At 42.0% G+C, this 21351-nt stretch overlaps 1 protein-coding gene across 1 annotated transcript; it reads right to left on the bottom strand.

The window, feature by feature from the left end:
- Window positions 1-12837: 12837 nt before the first annotated feature.
- Window positions 12838-20514, bottom strand: LOC115377031 (butyrophilin subfamily 3 member A2-like). Its single transcript, XM_030076884.1, has 10 exons — window positions 20458-20514; window positions 19868-20022; window positions 19252-19369; window positions 18637-18978; window positions 18201-18479; window positions 17962-18096; window positions 17062-17219; window positions 14065-14202; window positions 13191-13544; window positions 12838-13026 (listed from the first exon to the last, which is right to left on the bottom strand). Exons 3-10 carry the CDS (start codon window positions 19319-19321, stop codon window positions 12838-12840), a joined length of 1665 nt encoding a protein of 554 aa, XP_029932744.1. The 5' UTR covers window positions 19322-19369; window positions 19868-20022; window positions 20458-20514.
- Between the last annotated feature and the right edge of the window lie 837 nt (window positions 20515-21351).

Genomic DNA, 21351 nt, shown 5'->3' with positions numbered 1-21351 from the left:
ATTTTATGGTTGAGTCACCACATTCGAATCAGCTGAGGCTAAAGTGGCGTCAACATGTATCACCTCCCTTTGACAGAGTAAGTCGGTATATTTTCTGTATTTTGCAGGAAGAGGAGGAGGTGGTGGAGAACAGCAAGGAGAAGCAGATCATGGAGCAGGCAGACGGCAAGGTGGAGAACCTGGAGGCCAGCCTGATGAGATGAATGAACTACTTGAAATGACGCGACCTGTTTTGTCATCATCCCATCAGGATGCTGCTCACACTGAGGATGAAGTCGGGGCGTCACACACCACCTGACTCTGTTCACTCCAAACACTAACTTCTTTGCTCAGACCACATTTACTGTGATCAACAGCAAAAATGGCAGCTGCACTCAAAAGCCTGCAACAGCTTAGGGACCCCCTGAAAATTCAAACAACAGGAAAGGTTGTTGTGGTGATTTTTTAACCTAATTGTTGCTATACCCAATTCATCCGTCTTGTTTGAGATCAAACTCCCATCTCTGACACTCTTACAAAGCCAGCCTGCTGCCACCTCAAAAACATCGCACTAATAAGAAGATTTCTTTCTCAAAATGGTGCAGAAGAACTTATTCATGCATTTATTTTCAGCAGGCTTGACTATTGTAACGGTGTCTTCACAGGCCTTAGTAGAAAAATCCTCACTAACTGCACCGGCGTCCTGTGTGTCAGAGAATATACTTGAAAACAGTGTCTGCAGAGCACTAAATGGTCTTTGGCCTCGATACCTCTGTGGTTTACTTTTTCTTCGTTATGACGCATGCAGACGCCTCAGGTCACGTAGGGGAATCCAAAGCAAACCAGGTGAGGCAGCTTTCCTGAACACCTGAGCACTGCCATGGCAACCAGCTCTTTAAATGTTTTTTTTCTTTTCCCGTTTTACTATTTTATTATTTTTCCTCATGTATTTCTATGTCTCTGTAAAGCACTTTGAATTGCTTTGTGTATGAATGGTGCCATACAATGTATGCAAAGATGTACACACAACTTGTGTGTGTGGGGGGGGAGAGAGAGAGAGAGAGAGAGAGCTTGAGTGTGACAGAAAAAAAGGGAGAACAGTAAAAAGTGGAGTAGGATTTATTACTCAGGTTTACTCCGGGATTTATTTTGTTTTAACCCTCATCCGTCTGTTTTGCTGAATTTTGTTGTGTCTTTAACTTCTGAGTGAAGGTGCTGCCTGATGAAATGCTGGAGTTTTAGTGTTCATCCTTTTGACACTGACTTTTCAACCATTTCACCTCAGAAAGAGGGTAATGTGTGTGTGTTTGTCTTGTCATTTTTTTTCTTTTTATTAAGAGACCATGTGATTGATATTTCAAGTCATGTACACATTCCTGTGAATTTTGGTACTCAAAAATAAGTCACTATAGGCCTTTTTTCATTTTCTGTATTCAATTTTAAATTCATTCTGCTTCACTACAGATACTATGAAATGAATTCTCGTTTTTTCTAGGTTTAATTTTAACTTTTTAAAGGTACAGTCACTAAATGACCCACTGCAATGTGAGAGCCGTCACTGAGTGTCTTCTTTCCACCACACAGTTTAATCCACCCTGTTGGTATTTCCTGGTTTCAGCTCCCAAATAAGCTCCTCCCACTGTTGTCAGATTGGAGCTCAGAGACCAAATAATCCAAGTTCATCCAACTAATCCAACAGGAGCCTTGTGAGAGTGACATGTAGCGCTCATTTCCATCCCCAAAATGTGATTGACTCTGTTTGTGCTCTCAGCTCCCTCTACTGGTCAGAAGTTGCTCAGTGTGGCTTTAAGTTTCTGTGACTTGCTGGTGCTCCTTTTTATGCTCATGGACACATATTTAATAAACATATCAAATAAACATTGTCTATTTTGTGTCTGACAAATATTTTGAATTCTTAAACTCTAAAAATGTAATGTATGTGTGTGTGTGTGTGTGTGTGTGTGTGTGTGAGAGAGAGAGAGAGAGAGAGAGAGAGAGACTGTTTGATTTTCATAACAGCTGTGGGGATTTTGTGTCGCCCAGAGAGAGAGAGAGAGTACATCAAATGTCTTTTAGGAGAGAAACCAAACTATTGCATTATTGCACCAGTGTATGAAGGCATCAGAATAGAGGATGAGGGTCCAACCTTGAGGTAGATGGGTCTAATTTGTGAGCATGTGAGGGAGAATGGATTTTAAATGTTCCTGTTTCATTTGGGTTGCTGAAAGATAATAATTAAAGAAACCATCACTGTCAGTTACATATCTGATTTGCTCTTATCTCAGTGGACGCAGAGGGTGGAGCTCATATCCCTAAAGGTCCCACACTGTGCATTCAGCTGGAGAACCCCACAGAACATCACGCATATTTCACTTATGAAGAATTTCCTCACACAAGCTCTTATTTCAGCATGCTTGTTAATTTAATAGCCTGCAAAAGCCCAATATTTATACTGCTGCGTTCAAGTCTCACACGCGTGGAGCATTAGAGACGCTACAGGAAGTTCTACTTTCTGCTGAAACAGCCGAGGTCTGTGTTGCTGTGAGTCAGACAAAAAAAATTAGAGACCACAAACACAGTCTCCACCCACACCCCACCAAAAACTGAATTGTTCAGTCAATGCGAAGAAAACAGTGGAATGACTTAAAGAATTTTCTTGAGACATTGTTGTTTAACAGAATGATCTCTTTATCATCATCATCATTTATCATTTTGTTGAGAGAGAGAGAGAGAGAGAGAGAGAGAGAGAGAGAAAATACTGTTTAGATTCTGAAAGTTAAAATTTAATGCAGAGTTTCCTTATGGTGCCCAGACTACTGACCACCATGCTGTCCATGGAGGTGGTCAGGATGCTGTCCATGGTGCTGGACACAGAGGTGGACATGGAGGTGTTCAAGGTGCTGTATAGACGGTTTTCCACTGTCACGCCAAACTCAGGTGTACTAGTGCGTTCCTGTGAGTCCTGTGGTACATAGTTCTGCAGTAGTTAGTAAGTGCCAGGTCAGCAGACTTTAACCACTTGCCTCCTTTACTCCCCACTCACGTGCATGGATGGGATGTGTGACTTTTACTCCTAGGTGGCATGTGATGGGCGGCTCATAAGGCGATACGTGGGGTCATCAGCACGGCTGTGAATGGTTTTTGTTCTTGTGGCTTGAGGCCGACGGCCATTAATACCATCTGGCTTGGAAAAAAGCCCGAGCTGTGGAAAGATGGCTAAAGATGCTGGTCATTGTCAAATTATGTTTATTCATTTTCTTCCAGTATTTTTGTTGTCTACTTGTATAAATGAATAGTTAATCATGAAGTTTGAACATGACAACACTAACACTAACTGATACATTAAATACTTAAAACAGCAGTTTATCTCCTGACATGAGCTACACAACAACGGGTCTGCATCGTCCTGCCAACCAAAGTGTTTATGACAGCTGATCTCTTGCAGGGGGCAGAAGAGGAACTGTTTTTGAGGATCATAACATCCAGCAAGTCTTTATTTAAAACACTCCAGGGGCCTCATTTATAATACTTTGCGTAGGATCCATACTAAAAGTGTACGTACGCCCAAAAGCCGAAAATGGCGTACGCCCAAAAAAATCCAGACTTATAAAACCATGCGTACGCACACCTGCAAGCAATTTCCCTTTATAAATCACAGTCCACCTGAAAGTTTGCGGACAAGATTGCGTCTCATCCTCCGCCCCACAACACGCCCACTGTAAAAAGGCGTTGGTTTACTGAGTACCAAACTTGTGACCTCTCAATGACTGAATGAATAAATCCTTAGGTGCTGATTCTGTGATTGTCTCTACACTCTCCACAGGTTGTCCGGTAAGAACAGGAATGATGGCTTAATGAATCCAAGTCTCACACACTCTCATTGAGATGGTAATAAACATTACCAAAAGGCATGAGATACACAATGCAATAATAATACTATGTAGTCACAAAAAAAAAAAAAAAAAAAAAAAAAAAAAAATGAACATATAAAGAGACCACAATCCTCCTAATAGTAAGGGACTATCAGCAAAATAACATCTCAGCTCAGAGAGGTGCATATATATATATATTACGCTGGTATAATGTGTAGAGGGCGAATCAAGAAATGCGCGACGGTCCCTTAACGGACGCATCGGCGTTCTCACCATGCCACTCTGACATGAATAATGATAACTGATACCACGACGGTGCGTCACTAACCAACATAAACAATATCGTCATGAACCATATGCATTATTAGACTGACAATAAATAAATATGCAACAGTTAACCGACGTGCATGATACGGTATAACACTATAATCTACTACTGTACTGTACTACTACTGCCGCATAACAACATACACAACCGAATTAAGAATAACAGAACAATAAATGATTACTCACATTCTCATGGATGCATAGGAAGGAGTAATTCAACAAATGAAGCAAGAAAAGTCCAGAAAACTGCAGCGGTAAGTGAAAAGACAGTCCGAACAACAGAGACGAATGAATTAAATCCAGAAGCTGCTGCGGTAAATGAAAAACTCTTCATCGGCTCGCGGTAGACAGTTCACACAGCCAATCTAATGTCTGATTCGTTCAGAGCGTCCTGACGGTGTCTGTTCATGTGCGATCCATGTGTGTTCGCATGCTCTTAGTGCGCAGAGTAACAGACAGGGACTGTGCATGTGATCTGTGAATGGGATACCTATGCAGGAAACTGACCATGAGTTGCTGACCTTCTGAACACCCACATTCAACCATAAATGGCCAATGCAAAGCACCTCATGAATGTTGATGCATATGTAAATGATCCAGCTGACCAATGGTGTGTTACGAGAGAAAGGCGGAAAAAACGGAATTTTACAGACACGGAAATCGAGGTGCCACTGTCACCTCCAGGCTGCAGGTGGACCTCGCTACTGGCAGGCTGCAGGCTGCAGGTTATAGCGAAAGAGTGCATCAGTACGTCAGGCTTGAATGGTTAGTTGTTTTTTTTTTTTGTTTGTTTTTTGTAATTGACTTACCAAGACGCCAGCAATTACGCACAGCGCCTGTCTGCAGTCTGTTCCCTATACGGCTGTGTGTCACGATGAAAGAGTGATGTGTTGAGCCAGGCCATCGTGCCAATAAATTTGTCAGGTGCATGTTGGGGTCACATATGACTTGTACATTAATGGAATGTGCATGTTTTCTACTAACACACACATTCATTGTGACATGGAGCCCTTATAGCAATATATGAGTGAAGTTAATTGCGCCGATCAAATTTGGAAAACCGAACATTGCTGCAAATTGCCTTTTATTGTTGGCCTGTTCTCCTACAGTGAAGGGAAATCTGATATATGGACTGGTCACATCAACAATGCCATCCAAGACGGCAGGCATTATTGCGCTTAGACCCGGCTGCGATATCTCAGACCTATGGATTATATTAGAATTATAGCCAAAAGTGGCTTCAAGCAGAGAGTTGAACATTATATTGTTGATATTAAACACATACCTGTCGGCCAATTCGCGCTGGTAAGAGCCGGTTGTCAGAAACCCCAGAGTTAACACCTGCAACTGAACAGGGACTAATAATGGATCCAGTTCAGCACACAGATCCAAGAGCATTGCTCTAGGGAATCTAAAGTGACTGAAACTGACTAACTGAAAGGGCAAGGATTAACAGGATTAGCAATTTAATTTTCCATATTGTGTTTAAAACAGTAAGCACTGTAATAGTTTATACAGTCTGTGGTAGAAAGATGATAAACTGACACCTTGTGCTTTGGTTCACAGGTCTGCTCTGATCTGAAGTAGGGATCGACCGATTATCGGCCTGCCCGATTATCGGCGCCGATATTCGGCAATTTGACGCATATAAGCATTTTTTTTTTTTTAAATCCGGCAGCTGATAAGAGATCAATTTAAAACTGGGTTATTTTGGCTCTGATGCAGCTGCACCTCTCTGTCTGCATTCACGTCTCTGTCTCCAGCATTGTCCCACCCACAGCACCATCTGATTGGTTACACGCAGAGCCACGGGTAACAGCCAATCAGCAGTGAAAGCTGTAAGTGCACAGTGCTCACACACACGGCGGAGAGGAGAAAAAGTTTTACCGAGTGGAATTTGCATCTGCAATTGATGAGAGCAAGAGAAGCCGTCTTACTGGAGCGGTGTTAATTTCGTTGACGAAGACTATGACGAAAATATTCGTCAACGAACCTTTTTCACGGACGAAAACTAAATAAAAAGTTAGATATGATGACGAAGACTGTGACAAAATATAACTGACACTTTAGTCAATGAATAAAAACAAGAGGAAAATGTTGGGAGGGACGAACGGAGAAGAGATCCAGTCAGAACTCCCCTTTCTGCGGGACAAGCAAATCTTTTGAGGGTAGGTTGATCTATGCAGAGCAACAGCAACGGCAAGTGCAGGCGCAACAGTTAAACGCAGCACCAGATACACAGTCACAGGAGGAGGAGAAGTGTTTGCAGAACTCACGCCGTGGTAGCGACCGCGATTGGTGTCAGCGAACACAGCTGATACACAAGCCCAGACAGATCGTGGTCATGTTCGCCGCACATATCCGTCCAACGACACAGTACAAATGAGGCTACCAGGCAGCCTGCGCACGCACACACACGGTAACACAGGGTGATGGTGATGGACTTGAACTTACAAGTCAGCAAATTTACCTAACCTAAAACAAACAGGTAAATATAGACTGGGGTCGTATATTTTGATGTCTGTTAAGTTTTTCATCATAATAGTCAAATGTATCTTCTAAATTACAGTGGCGCAGTACACTCAAGGTCTGGTTCTCAGAAATAAAAAGCCACGATCGAAAAGTTTTGTTTCTTGACTGTCTTTGTGTAATGACAAGTGATTCCACTGTTATCAATTTTACATGTGTGTAATGTATATCATTAAGTACTGTATGGTTGCATTTCATCTCTTTTGATGGGAGAGTCTACCTGTATTGGCATGATTTGATTAGTTTAAACTTTAAAGACATACGTGCATGTGTGCGTGTGTGTGTGTGTGCGTGTGTGTGTGTGTGTGTGTGTGTGTGTGTGTGTGTGTGTGTGTGTGTGTGACTAAAACTAGACTAAAACTATTAAGGACAGAAATGACTAAAATGTGACAAAGACTGAAAAGCATTTTCATAAAGAAGACTAAGACTAAAATTAAAATGGCTGTCAAAATTAACACTTCACTGGAGAGCACACTGAACAACTCTGCTTTTTGCACCACAATCTGGTGCTGCTCAATTGGGACTACTAATTGATTTGAGACTCACATTTCTGTGCAAATTTTATTAAGCTTTGTTTTATTTACTTTATAAAACTTCAGGAAGCTATGAATTTATTAAAATTTTCAGTAAACTTTATAAGAGATGCTGCTGACCCTGGGACCTCCTTGCACTTTTTGTTACAATTTTAAAACAAATATGTATATTCTCTAAGATAAAAAAAAAAAAAAAAACCTTTAACATGTTGCAAATTTAAAAAAGCTGTTTAATAAACATATGCTTAAAGGTGTTTAAACAAAGCTAAGTGTTGGAGTTTGTATTATTCAAAATTTTGACGCCAGTATTTTCACTTTTACTGCAAATGAATATCGGCTCTAAATATCGGTTATCGATCTCCTTGAATAATCGGTATCGGCCGTGAAAAAAACATATCGGTCTATCTCTAATCTGAAGGCTCTGTTAATTTAATACTGACTCACTAAAGCTCTGTGAATTGCATCAAAAATTCTCTTTATCTTATCAATTTCTTCGTCAATTTGATTTATCTTGTTATGTTTGGTAAAGATATTCCAACTGTCTTTGGCCTCGTTTAGTCTTTTCTCAAGTTCTGTTCTTCTGACAATTAGATCCCGGTAACTCTGTATTAGTAACTGCTGGTATTCATTTTTCTTTTTCTCTGCAGCTTCTTTCTGTTTTTCTGTTTGGCGAAGTTTCCTCTCCTTCTCCTCCCTCTGTGTCTCTGCCTCCATCAGCTGTGATGTGAGTGTTTCTATTTGTTTCTCCAGTTCCTTCTGTCTCTCTTCATTTGTTGTTTCTGCGCTGACATGTTCTCTTTTTCTTTTTCCTTCCATCAGAACCTCAAGTTCTATGTTGTTTCTTACAGATTCAGTCTTCTGTCCTTCTCTCTGCTGGGTCTTGGTCTCTGTGTGAAAACAGAAGCAGGAAAAAATGTCAAACAGTGTTGACTTTTTTGGAGAAAAAGGTGAGAAACTGAGGATGAAGTTGCAGGATCACAGCAGAAGTGTGACGTTTTCCAGTGAAATGACAGCATTCCAGACATGAATTGGTAAAAATCCTGGGGTTTGTTAAAACATCCAGCTGGGACTATTTAATTTACTTTACCTTGATTTTATTAATGTTGTTTATTTATTAATTTGTTTATTTATTGTCTCTCTCTCTCTCTCTCTGTGTGTGTGTGTGTGTGTGTGTGTGTGTGTCTGTGTGTGTGCTGATACTGATTTCTGTTGGATAAGTAATTATAACAATCCAAACAATCAGAAAAAGGGCAAAATGACTGTTGGCTGGAGAGTAAAAAACTGTTCCTTTTTTAAAACACTGAACAGTGACCACTTTGTGGATTTAAAAAAAAAAAATGTAATTAATTAATTGATTGATTGATTAGTACAAGAAAACATTTATATGTAACTTACCAATTTGTTTTTTTCTCCATCTGCAAACAAGAAAGGCAATGCCAACACACACAAATAAAACAACAACAATGCCAGAAGAGATATAAGCAGCAGAGTAACTAGATGTGTCCATGAAGAAATCACCTGAAATGATAAAATACACACAACAGCATGGATTTTATGGAAAACAAGATGTCAGTTGTTTAAAGTTAAGAAAGTGCCCAAGTGATAAATTTCTGACCTGGGACGTGGATGTGTGTGTCCCTGCTCTGGTTGATGCTGAGCTGCTGAACCCTGCAGGTGAAGCTGTTGCTGTGGCTCTTCTCCACAGTCACTCTGCTGCTGACAGTATAGAGGCCATCAGGACCTCTGACTGTCTCTGGAGCTCCAGCAGAGAGGAGCTTTCCCTCAGCGTCCAGCCAAAACAGCTCAGGCTCTGGGTACCAGCCTTTACTTTCACACTCTAAAACCACTCCACTGCTGTTTTTGGTCACGCTGATGACAGGAGAGGAGGCAGCACCTGATGAGGAGGGAGAGGAGGAAGGATTTCAAATGAAATGGGGTCATAACAGCTACTTTACAGCAGAGGGCAGGTTCAGTACAATTTCTGAGACAGTGATGCTGCTGTTGTACTTCAGATTTTTCACATCACTCACTGAATGACTCACCAACATGGAGCTGGATGAAATCTCCTCTCCTTATAGAGGGAATGAAGCACAAATATCTCCCCTCATCAGAGACTGTCACTCTGAAGAGTTTCAGTGAGACGTTTCCGTTCTTCAGTTCATCCATAAACAAGATGGTCCTGTCTTTATACTGCAGATTTTGGTCCTGATATAGCAGATGACCACTTTGGTGAACATGGACGTACGGTGGGTCTATGTCCTCTCTGATCCACTCCACCATGTCGGAAAAGTCTCTGATGGCTGGTTCAAGGCGGCACGGCAGAATGACATCATCACCAACTAATGCTGCTATTGGTTCAGGTGAGCCAATCACTACAGACTGTTCTAGAAAAAAATACACAAACCAAAGAATAAACAGGACAGAACAACTGAAACAATCCTTTCTTTTTTTTTATTTTTTTTATCAGAAACACGAATCAGTGCTGGTTTGTACCAAGAATGTAACTGCACTGATTACTTGTTTATTTTTGCAAAAGACAATAAAGCCTTTGAATCCTTGAATTAAGGGACATTTTGAAGAATCTTCAAAATCAGTTTCATTGAAAACTCCCATCAATCAGCCATGATACCCCTGCATTTTTCAGTCTTTTTTCTGCTGGGTTAACAAATATTTTCATTCCACCCAGCAGTAAAGTCCTTGAGCAACAGCAGTGCAGTGTGGCTGCTCAGACACACAGGATTGCTGATATGGCGATTTACAATAGTTATACTGATATATGTGATTTAACTGCAGTGTGGCCACAGGTCTGCTTTTTGTGCAATTCACAATGGAGCTGAAGTTGAATCAGTGCAGAGGACTGAAAGGTCCAGTTTACCTGTAGAAACTGGGAGTCTGAGGATGAAGAACAGACAGGATCCAAAGCAGCTGCACAAACTCCACTTCATTTTCCTCTGGGAACCAAAACAGACGCCGAGGCTGAAGAAAACAGGCTGCTGACACAGATCAGTCAACTGAGAGTCAGTTCAAATCAAACTTTATTGTTGTTCTCATTTTTAGCAGAAGTGTAGTAATGAAACCATCTGTTCAAGACTTTCCAGCTTCAAATGTGATTCTAATATTTTCACAGTTTAAGTTCAGTAAGTCTTTGGTCCCATTTGGGAGAAGCTGCTCATCAGCGCCCCTTCTACTATTTATTTCATTTTCACGTCCATGTTCATTTATTGCTGATTTGTTTGCTGTTGGATGACCGGTTTCGAACCTTTATACTTAATCAGGCTGTTTTTATTTTAAATGCTGTCCTGTGTATTTGACTTTATAGATCTGGCCATCATTGGAATTTTACACTTTGAATAAAATATGACTGTTGTGTATTGTTTTTAGAGTCACATAGAGTTATATATGATGTAGTCGTTTGTGACACCAGCCCTCTCTGTACCATCATCATCATCATCATCATCATCTAGGCCGCACCATAGACTCCCATAGAAACTGAAATCTACCAGCTTACCTCTCTTCCAGGTTGTTACCTCTCTGTTGTCACTTTAAGCCTTTGTTGTTACACTAAATAACACGCCATGATGTTGTTGATGCCTCTGTATGCGAGTCACCTTCACAGGAGTGTGCTAGAAGGAGACAGACAACAACAAGTCCACATGGAAGAGCCAGTCTGTCCACCCGGGGAACCATCCTTGACTTCTGAAAATTACAACAAACCAAAATCTTTAAAACTGAATTCCTTAAATTATCTCTCTTCGCTGAGAAATAATGCGACGATGTCAGCCACAGTTGATCGTTGTGTGTAAACTGCAGATTTGCCAGTCCCAGTCCCAGTTAACACGACCATTGTTCTCATCTTACATTTAAAATATCTTTACCTGTAGGCCCTCATGTTTAGTAGCCTGATGAACAATTTAATAAAGTTATCAGCGCCGCGCCTGCACTGACAAATTATGTATTTAACGTGTGCAGCAAAGCGTCAACTATGTCGATCTTAAACGTTTACGGTGTTGAAAAATTAAGTAAGTAAAACAACAACAACAACAAAAAAAACTTTCTATGAATGTTCTTTACTGTGAAATAAATGAGTTACTTTCACATTTAATTAAAAGACTGTTAAGACGTCTGTGAAACACTGGTTTCCTTAAAAATATTCCAATAACAGTCTGTGTTACAGATCAGGCAAAGTGTGGTTAGATCATTTAAAATTTAGATAAATGAATAAATACATACTTAATGCGTACGGTATTTCACGGAGTAGACAGACTTCAGAGGTCCTGCATATCTTCAGTAAGCGAAGTGCTTGAACTAATAACAAAAAAAAAATATTCTGCCTTAACCCCCTAAGAAAGTCCGCCTTGCACTGGGCGGACTTTCTTCGTGCCCTCCCATCCGCCTGGAATAATGTGCAATTACATAGTTTTCTGGCTACATTAAGTTTCAGTTTCCTCGGTCTCTGTAATGAACTGCCTCTGTGCTGAGAACATGTGCCAGTAATAGAAAGCTTCACCCTGCTGATTTCTGAGGTCTGATGTTGCTGTTGTTGGAGTGAAGCTGCCCATTGCAGATAATCCATGCTGGCAGGATCTTTACATTTCACGAGTTCAGGCTGAGAGCCTCTGAAACGGAATTCAGTCCATCTTGGGAAGCCAAGAGAGAGGATGTGGGCCACACTGTTAGATGCTCATAACAGCTGTGGGGATTTTGTGTTGCCTAGTCTAAAATGTCTTATTTGAGTTCTGAACATATGAAAGTGAAAATTTAATGCAGAGTTTCCTAATGGTGTCCACAGTGAAGCCCAGACTGCTGGTCATGGTGCTGGACACGATGCTGGACATGGAAGTGGTCAGGGAGCTGGATATGGTGCTGTCCAGGGCGCTGGACATTGAGATGGTCGGGGAGCTGTCCGCGGTGCTGGACACGATGTTGGACATGGAGGTGGTCAGGGTGCTGGACATGGAGGACGCCAAACTCAGGTGTGCTAGTGCGTGCCTGTGAGGCCTGTGGTACGTACTTCTGCAGTAGTTAGTAGGTGCTAGATGTCAAAACTAGTACTGACGGGGATAGAACCCAAACGCACGACTCAAACAAGGGTTAAACTAAACCGTCTTTTAATAACAAAGTAACAACTGAAGTATCAAACAAAGTTACAACAAAAATATACTAAGACAAAAGTATCAACAGAAATATTCTCTTAACGAGGGATAACAAACAAGGCAAGACAAAGTATCAAAAGAACATGAAAGCAAAACTATGGCAATAGCAAAACAAGGCAAAGTAACAAAGAAAATACAAAACCTGACGTGGCGAGACTTGACATGGAACATGGAGCAAGGAAGAACTGAGGTCCAAAACACATGACAAACAGGACGAACTGGCACAGGACAAAGGGAAACACGGACTATATATACACACAAGGGGAAGGGCAAGTGACCTGACACAAGAGGGGATTGGGATTTCAAAATAGGAAGTTACGAGACAAGACATGACATAAAACTTAACAAAACAAAACATAACTTCTATGACATGACAGTACCCCCCCCTCTAGGGACGGCTCCTGACGTCCCAAACAGTCTCTAGGGCACGGGGATGGATGGCCGTCATAAGACGGGGGGAGGAGGAGGCCAAAACAAACAAAATGTCCATGCAAAAGTCTGGCGGACAGCCGGAGGGCAGAAGACCATGGACGAGATGGTGCACTGGCGGACAGGCAGGGTACTGAGAACCATGGACGAGGCGGTGCTCTGGCGGACGGCCAGGGCGCAGGGGACCATGGACGAGGTGGTGCTCTGGCGGACGGCCAGGGCGCAGGGAACCATGGACGAGGCGGTGCTCTGGCGGACGGCCAGGGCGCAGGGAACCATGGACGAGGCGGTGCTCTGGCGGACAGCCAGGGCGCAGGGAACCATGGACGAGGCGGTGCTCTGGCGGACGGCCAGGGCCAGTCTGGTACGGGGAACTGGGACAAGGGCAGTGGCTGGAACACCCAGTCTGGCTCGGGGCACTGGGACAGGGGCAGCCAGTCCGGTTCGGGGTACTGGGTCAGGAACCAAGACCGGGTCCGGTACAGCCGGTCGGGCTCGGCAAACTGTGACATGGACTGGGGCAATGGGTCCAGTTCGGGAAACTGGGACTGGTGCGGCTTGAGGTTCTGTGACTGTGACATGGACTGGGACAGCCGGTCCGGTTCGGGGAACTGGGACTGGTGCCGGGGAAGCTGATCCAGCACGGGGGACTGTGACCGGGACCGGGGCAGCCAGTCTGGACCTGGGAACTGGGACTGGGGCAGCCACTTGGGTTCGAGGTACTGTGACAGTGACATGAACCGGAACAACCTGTCTGACCCTGGGAACTGGGACTGGGGCAGCCAATCTGGTTCTGGGAACTGGGACAGACCTAGCCTCTGCTAGGTCGCAGAGGCTAATAGCTGGACCTGCTAGACTGCAGGGGCCGGTAGCTGGAATAGCTTGGCTGCTTGGGCTGCTAGGACTGGTAGCTGGTCTAGCTAGACTGCTAGAACTACTATGACTGGCAGCTGGGCTAGCTAGGCTGCTATGGCTGCTATGGCTGGTAGCTGGGCTAGCTAGGCTGCTTGGACTGGTAGGGCTGGTAGCTTGGCTGCTTGGACTGGTAGCTAAGCTACTGGGACTGGTAGCTAGGCTAGCTAGGCTGCTATAGCTAGTAGCTGGGCTGCTTTGACTGGTAGCTAGACTGCTGGGACTGGTGGCTTGACTCACTTGGCTGCTGGGGCTCGTGGCTTGACTCACTTGGTTGCTGGGGCTCGTGGCTTGACTCACTGGGCTGCTGGGGCTCGTGGCTTGACTCACTGGGCTGCTGGGGCTCCGGGCTAAGCTTGCCAGGCTGCCGAGGCTGATGGCTGGGCTGCGACTAGCACGCTGTTGACCAGCAAGCCGGCGCCTGGCCAGCTGGTGGCTACGAGGACCCCCAAAGGCCAGTCGGGTTCCCTGAAATGGGCTTTGGAACAGAGCAGCAGGACAGGCAACAGGGAGCTGCTGTGGCAAATGAGACTGGGGTGCAGGTCGGGAGGACATATCAGACCACAGCCTCTGACAAAATATAAAGACTTCAGCTGGTGTCATTTCCTGCTTGTTCATTCTGTCAGCTATTCTGAGTCGGCTGGGTTCTGGCTGGCCAGTTCGTTCTGTCAAAACTAGTACTGACGGGGATAGAACCCAAACGCACGACTCAAACAAGGGTTAAACTAAACAGTCTTTTAATAACAAAGTAACAACTGAAGTATCAAACAAAGTTACAACAAAAATATACTAAGACAAAAGTATCAACAGAAATATTCTCTTAACGAGGGATAACAAACAAGGCAAGACAAAGTATCAAAAGAACATGAAAGCAAAACTATGGCAATAGCAAAACAAGGCAAAGTAACAAAGAAAATACAAAACCTGACGTGGCGAGACTTGACATGGAACATGGAGCAAGGAAGAACTGAGGTCCAAAACACATGACAAACAGGACGAACTGGCACAGGACACATGACAAACAGGACGAACTGGCACAGGACAAAGGGAAACACGGACTATATATACACACAAGGGGAAGGGCAAGTGACCTGACACAAGAGGGGATTGGGATTTCAAAATAAAACAGGAAGTTACGAGACAAGACATGACATAAAACTTAACAAAACAAAACATAACTTCTATGACATGACACCAGGTCAGCAGACTTTAACCACTTGCCTCCTTTACTCCCCACTCACGTGCATGGACGGGATGTGTGACCCAGGTGGCATGTAATGGGAGGGTCATACAGTGAGACTCGGGGCTATCAGCAGGGCAGTGGAAACGTGAATGGGTTTTGTTCTCGTGGTTTGAGGCCGAGGGCCATTAATACCATCTGGCTCGAAGATAGAAATGTTGTAAAATGTAAAAAAGAAATATTTAAACTGTTATCAACTACAGAGCAAAGCCACACTGATCTATTTGCTGCTGTTTTCTCTGACTGAAGAAAAGATGATCTGCCGACCCTGTAGAAGAATTTAATCAGGATTAGAGTTTAATGTCCCTTGATCTTGTGGACTGAAACATAAGTACTATGTAGCTATAAGATTACAGCAGATTTATTGGTTTAAACATGGACCCGACAGAAATGACAGTTTATTTCCCCATCTCATTTATTCACAATGATCCAAATACTACATTTACTCATTTACACACTCAAGATATTATAGCCCTTGCCTGACAGGGGCCCCAAAAAATAGGTAAAAACTAATTTTTTTAAACCAAATTTATTAAACCATCATCGAGTAAATATATACACTACTCACAAAAAAGTTAGGGATATTTGGCTTTTGGGTGAAATTTATGGAAAATGTAAAAAGTTCACGCTGCAGTGATATTATATCATGAAAGTAGGGCATTTAAGTAGAAGCATACACTGGTGATTTCCTCATCTCAAACAATTTCTTGAAACAAAAGCCAACAACAGTGGTGGATATACCACAACAAAAAATGTCAGTGTCAATAACTTGTCATGTGCCCTTGAGCATCAATTACAGCTTGACAACGACGTCTCATGCTGTTCACAAGTCGACTTATTGTCTGCTGAGGCATGGCATCCCACTCTTCTTGAAGGGCGGCCCTCAGGACATTGAGGTTCTGGGGTACAGAGCTCCGAGCCTCTACACGGCGACTCAGCTGATCCCATAGGTTTTCTATGGGATTCAGGTCTGAGAAAGTGCAGGCCACTCCATCTGAGGTACCCCAGTCTCCAGCAGCCGTTCCCTAATGATACGACCTCGATGAGCTGGAGCATCAAACACCTGATGTGAATTTTGCCGTTAAACTCCTTGTTAGAGAACAGCAACTTGTGCAAAAAGTACTGAAACATTGAACAGTTGGACATGTGCATTCAAAAGTTTACAGAAGGTCACATTAAGTTCACCTGTAAAGGTTATAAAGCATTTTAGGTTCATCCTGAAATTTCACCCGAAAGCCGAATATCCCTAACTTTTTGTGAGTAGTGTATGTATTTTTTTTTTCATGGACAGGAAAAATACAAAATTTTGTTATCATATCAAAATACACCCAGAAAATGAAGAAACACATAAGCAATACAATTTATTTTGATGAGGTAAAAGAAAAACATTACATTTGTGCAGCTAGTCATTAGTTTGTTCATTTATATTGCTTGTCTGTCCCTGGGGAACAGACAAGCAATATAAATGAGCTGATTTCAAGCAATATATCTGAGCTGATTTCTGGGAATCAGCTCAGAAATTAGCCATCATTGATGGCTGTTCACGAGAGACTGTCCCTGCATGACAGACAGAAGCCCTCTGGTGCTGCACTGTATTTATCTTTTTCAAACTGAAGAAAATAATTGATCAGCAGCACTTTATAGCACAAAATATAGATATAGATAAAAATATACATAATAAAAAATACACACACAAAACACAGATCATTTGATGGACATCCTCATTTACAACACTGAATGTACAAAGAAACAAATAACAATCTATTAAATAAAATAAAACAGTTTCAACAGTTACATGATTTAATTTAATCTTCTTTCTCTGGTCTCTCCGCTTTTTGCTTCTTGGATCATAAATCAACATTTTGAGCAACTGGATGATGTTTTCTCCTTCAGTTCCTCCAGATGAGAGCAGGATTATCTTCTCACATCACAGGAGGGCTTTATCAGCAGAGTTTAAAGAAGTGCTGGTGGTCTCCTTTCTCCTTTCCTTTAAAAGGTCTGTTACTTCAGTTCTGAACTGATTAAAGCTTACAATGAATTTTATCAGTCAGTGTCTTTATGTGTTTAAGTTCTTGATGCATGTGTGCAATCTTCTCTTTTGAAGGAAACCACCGTTGTTCTATCTCCTTTAGCTCTCTCTCAAGTTCCGATTTTCTGTCCAATAGATAGCTGTGGATCTCTTTTAGTAACTGTTCATGTTCATTGCTATTTCTCTCCTCAATGTATATTTCTCTGTACTGGGTCTCTGTGTGAAAACAGAAGCAGGAAACAGTGTTGAAGCTGAAAGTCAAACCTGCCCTACCGTGTTGACCTTTTGTGGAGAAAAAAGTGAGGAACTAAAGACAAAGATACAGGAGCACAGCAGAAGTGTGACAGTTAAACTTTATGATTTTTTTAGTGAAATGGCAGCATTATGGACTTTTTTTTATGTTTCAAGACTGATGTCTAACTGAGTAGCAGCTTAGATCTCCAACCTATCTGCAAAGTTTAGTGGATTTGCTTCTTGGTAAAGATGAGTAGGGACAGTAAACGTTGAACTTTGGTTGAATAATCATCATACAAGAGAATGATACTTGTTTGCCGAAAAGGCAAGCACATAATAATCCACACTATCATATGACGGCTGCAATGCATGGACCCCAAATTAAAAAAAATCCAACTCATTTACTTGCATTAAAGGAACATATTAGAGCAGAGGCATTTCAAATAAACATGTTAATGAACACGTTTACTGATGAAATGACTGTTGGCTTGAGAGTAAAAAATCATCTTGGAATGATGTGGTTACATTATTTTCCTCTATACAATAACCTCATAAAATTAAAAGAATAGATTTAAAAAAGTGTTATCGTTTTTTATTTGAACAATTACTAATTTGTGGATGTTTCAATAATGTTTTAAATGAAATCTCATGTATCAATATAATCAAAAGACTGTGTAGAAATGTGGCATTACCAAAAATGAAGGAAAAATAAATTGTTACTTACCAAGTTTTTTTGGTTTCCATTTGTAAACACAAAAGGCAACACAAACACACAGAAAGAAGAAAACAGCAAAGCCAGTGATGATATAAGCAGCAGAACAATTAAAATGAGCTGTAGGTGTGTCCATGAAGAAATCACCTGTAGAGATAAAACACAGAGCAGCATGGATTTAAGTAAAATTAGCCCTGTGCTGTTTGAAGTTAATAACATGCCCCTGTCATAGATTTATGAACCTTCCTCACCTGGGACGTGGATGTGTGTGTCCCTGCTCTGGTTGATGCTGAGCTGCTGAACCCTGCAGGTGAAGCTGTTGCTGTGGCTCTTCTCCACAGTCACTCTGCTGCTGACAGTATAGAGGCCATCAGGACCTCTGACTGTCTCTGGAGCTCCAGCAGAGAGGAGCTTTCCCTCAGCGTCCAGCCAAAACAGCTCAGGCTCTGGGTACCAGCCTTTACTTTCACACTCTAAAACCACTCCACTGCTGCTTTTGCTCACATTGAGGACAGGAGAGGAGGCAACACCTGATGAGGAGGGAGACGGGGAGGGATTTCAAATGGCGATATCAATGTTATGGGAGTCATATTAAGTACTTCACTGCAGAGGGCTTGTTCAGTCCAGTTAGTCAGTGATGCTGCTCCTACAATACAAAATTTTCAAAACACACACTGACTGACTCACCAACATTGAGCTGAATGAAATCTCCTCTCCGCATTGAGGGAATGAAGCACAAATATCTCCCCTCATCAGAGATGGTCACTGTGAAGAGTTTCAGCGAGACGTTTCCGTTCTTCAGTTCATCCACAAACAGTATGGTCCTGTACTTATACAGTGGATTTTGTAACTGAACCAGCAGACGACCACTTTGGTGAACATGGAGGTACGGTGGGTCCAGGTCCTCTCTGGTCCACTCCACCGTGTCGGAAAAGTCACTGATGGCTGGTTCAAGGTGACACGGCAGAATGACATCATCACCAGCTAATGCTACTATTGGCTGCGGTGAGCCAATCACCCAAGACTGACCTGGAGGGAGAAAAAAATACACAAACCGAAGAATAAACAGGGCAGAACAACAGAAACAATTCTTTCTTTTTATCAAAAAGAAGAAGAACCAGAGCTGATTTGAACTATAAATGTAACTGCGCTGAACAGGATTACTAATATGGTGATTTACAATAATTATATCGATACTTGAATTAGCTGAAGTGTGGTCACAGGTCTGCTTTTTGTGCATTTTACAATGGAGCTGAAGTGGACTCAGCCAATCAGAGCAGAGGACTGAAAGGTCCAGTTTACCTGTAGAAACTGGGAGTCTGAGGATGAAGAACAGACAGGATCCAAAGCAGCTGCACACACTCCACTTCATTTTCCTCTGGGAACCAAAACAGACGCCAAGGCTGAAGAAAACAGGCAGCTGACACAGATCAGTCAACTGAGAGTCATTTCAAAACAAACTTTATTGTTGTTCTCATTTTTAGCACAAGTGTAGTAATGAAACCATTGCTTAAAGACTAACCAGCTTCAAATGTGATTATAATATTTTCACAATTTGAGTTCAGTAAGTCTTCGTTGTTATTCAGGAGAACCTGCTTAACAGCGCCCCCTGTTGTTTATTTTATTTACACGTCCATTTTCATTTATTGTTGATTTGTTTGCTGTTGGATGGACAGTTTTGAACCTTTCTACTTAAACAGGCTGTTTTATTTCAAATGCTCTACTGTGTATTTGACTTTATAGATCTATAAACTAGCCATGATTGGAATTTTCCACTTTTAATAAAATATGACTTGTTTTGTGTATTGTTTTTCGAGTAATTTATGATGTAGTCGTTTGTGACACCTGCCCTCTCTGTACAATCATCATCATCATCATTCCCATAGACTCCCACAGAAACTGAAATCTACCAGCTTACCTCTTTTCCAGCTCGTTACCTCTCTGTTGTCACTTTAAGTCTTTGTTATTACACTAAATAACACGCCATGATGTTGATGCCTCTGCGTGGGAGTCACCTTCAAAGGAGTGTGGGGGAAGATCCGGTTTATCCACCAGGGGAAATATCCTTGACCTCTGGAAATTACAACAAACCGAAATCTTTAAAACTGAATTCATCACAATCTCACTCTTCACCAAGAAATAATGCAGCGGTGTCTGAAACAGCTGATCGCTGCGTGTAAACTGTAGGTTTGTGCCCAAGTTAATACTGCCGCTGTCCTGATCCTACACCTAAAATATCTTTACCTGTAGACCATCATGTTGAACAGTTTAATAATGTTACCAGCGCCGCGCCTGCACTGACAAGTGATTTATTTAACGTGTGCAGCAAAGCGTGAACTATGTCAATCTTAAACGCTTACGGTGTTTAAAAATAAAGTAAAAAGACGTTAGATGTTAGACATCTGTGAAAAGTTGGTTTCTTTAAAAATATTCTAACAATACTCTTACTCAGATCAGGCAAAGTGTGGTTAGATAATTTAAAATTTAGATAAATGAATAAATACATACTTAATGCGTATTTCACGGAGTAGACAGACTTCAGAGGTCCTGCATATCTTGAATAAGAGAAGTTCTTGAAGTAATAACAAAAAGTATTCTGCCTTCCCCCCTGGGCAAAAAGAACTGGGCATGGCAGTTTGTTTCCTTGGGCTCTGTAGTGAACTGCCTCTGTGCCAGTGGCGGTTCAACCCATGTTGCCGCCCTTGGCGAAATTACTGGATTCAGATTACCTGGATTCAGTAAATACTGTTTAGATTCTGAAAGTGAAAATTTAACGCAGAGTTTCCTAATGGTGCCCAACAAGGACCAAACACCCATATACATTGAGGGGTACAAGTCCCCCCCCACCCCCACCCCCACAAACCACCACACACACACACACACACACACACACCGCCCCCCCCAAACATTGCTCTCTCTCTCTCTCTCTCTCTCTCTCTCTCTCTCTCTCTCTCCCTCTCTCTCTCTCTCTCTCTCTCTCTCTGTGTGTGTTCACATAATCTCAGCCTGTAAACTGTAACATTACACAAAGCGTACACACACTGTACACACACACTCAACCTATAACTTTGGACACACTGTCTCAGCCATATCAAGAATATATGATTTAAATCAGTAAATGATATTAAATAATACTTTGATTCTTTATTGCTATCTAGGCTACTATTTTTAGTCATCAATACTTAGTCCTAAAATGCAACCATCCAATTTTAGTTTAGTTTTATTGTTTAGCTAGCACATATAAATCTGTGCACAAATTTGTGCAGGCTGTTTACGAAGCCTTTTTTGGGGTACAGAGTTCCATGTTGTTAGGTCTAAAAATGTCATACATTTCTGTTTTATGTCTAAAAATGAGGCGCTATGTAATGACATTTTGCTCTCAGATTCCACCACATTGCTGCG

Source organism: Myripristis murdjan, chromosome 18 (genome assembly GCF_902150065.1).
Source record: "Myripristis murdjan chromosome 18, fMyrMur1.1, whole genome shotgun sequence".
Taxonomy (NCBI): domain Eukaryota; kingdom Metazoa; phylum Chordata; class Actinopteri; order Holocentriformes; family Holocentridae; genus Myripristis; species Myripristis murdjan.
The sequence above is the reverse complement of the archived record's forward strand: the minus strand, read 5'-3'. Positions and strand labels throughout refer to the sequence as shown.

Coding starts and splice junctions, on each gene's coding strand:
- LOC115377031 (XM_030076884.1), bottom strand. CDS start 19,321: ATGAAGTGGAGTGTGTGCAGCTGCTTTGGATCCTGTCTGTTCTTCATC. Junction 14,203..17,061: donor TTCCTTCAAAAGAGAAGATT/GCACACATGCAT, acceptor AGCCCATTTCAG/GGAACCCGACTGGCCTTTGG. Junction 13,027..13,190: donor TGCCCTTGTCCCAGTTCCCC/GTACCAGACTGG, acceptor GCCGTCCGCCAG/AGCACCACCTCGTCCATGGT.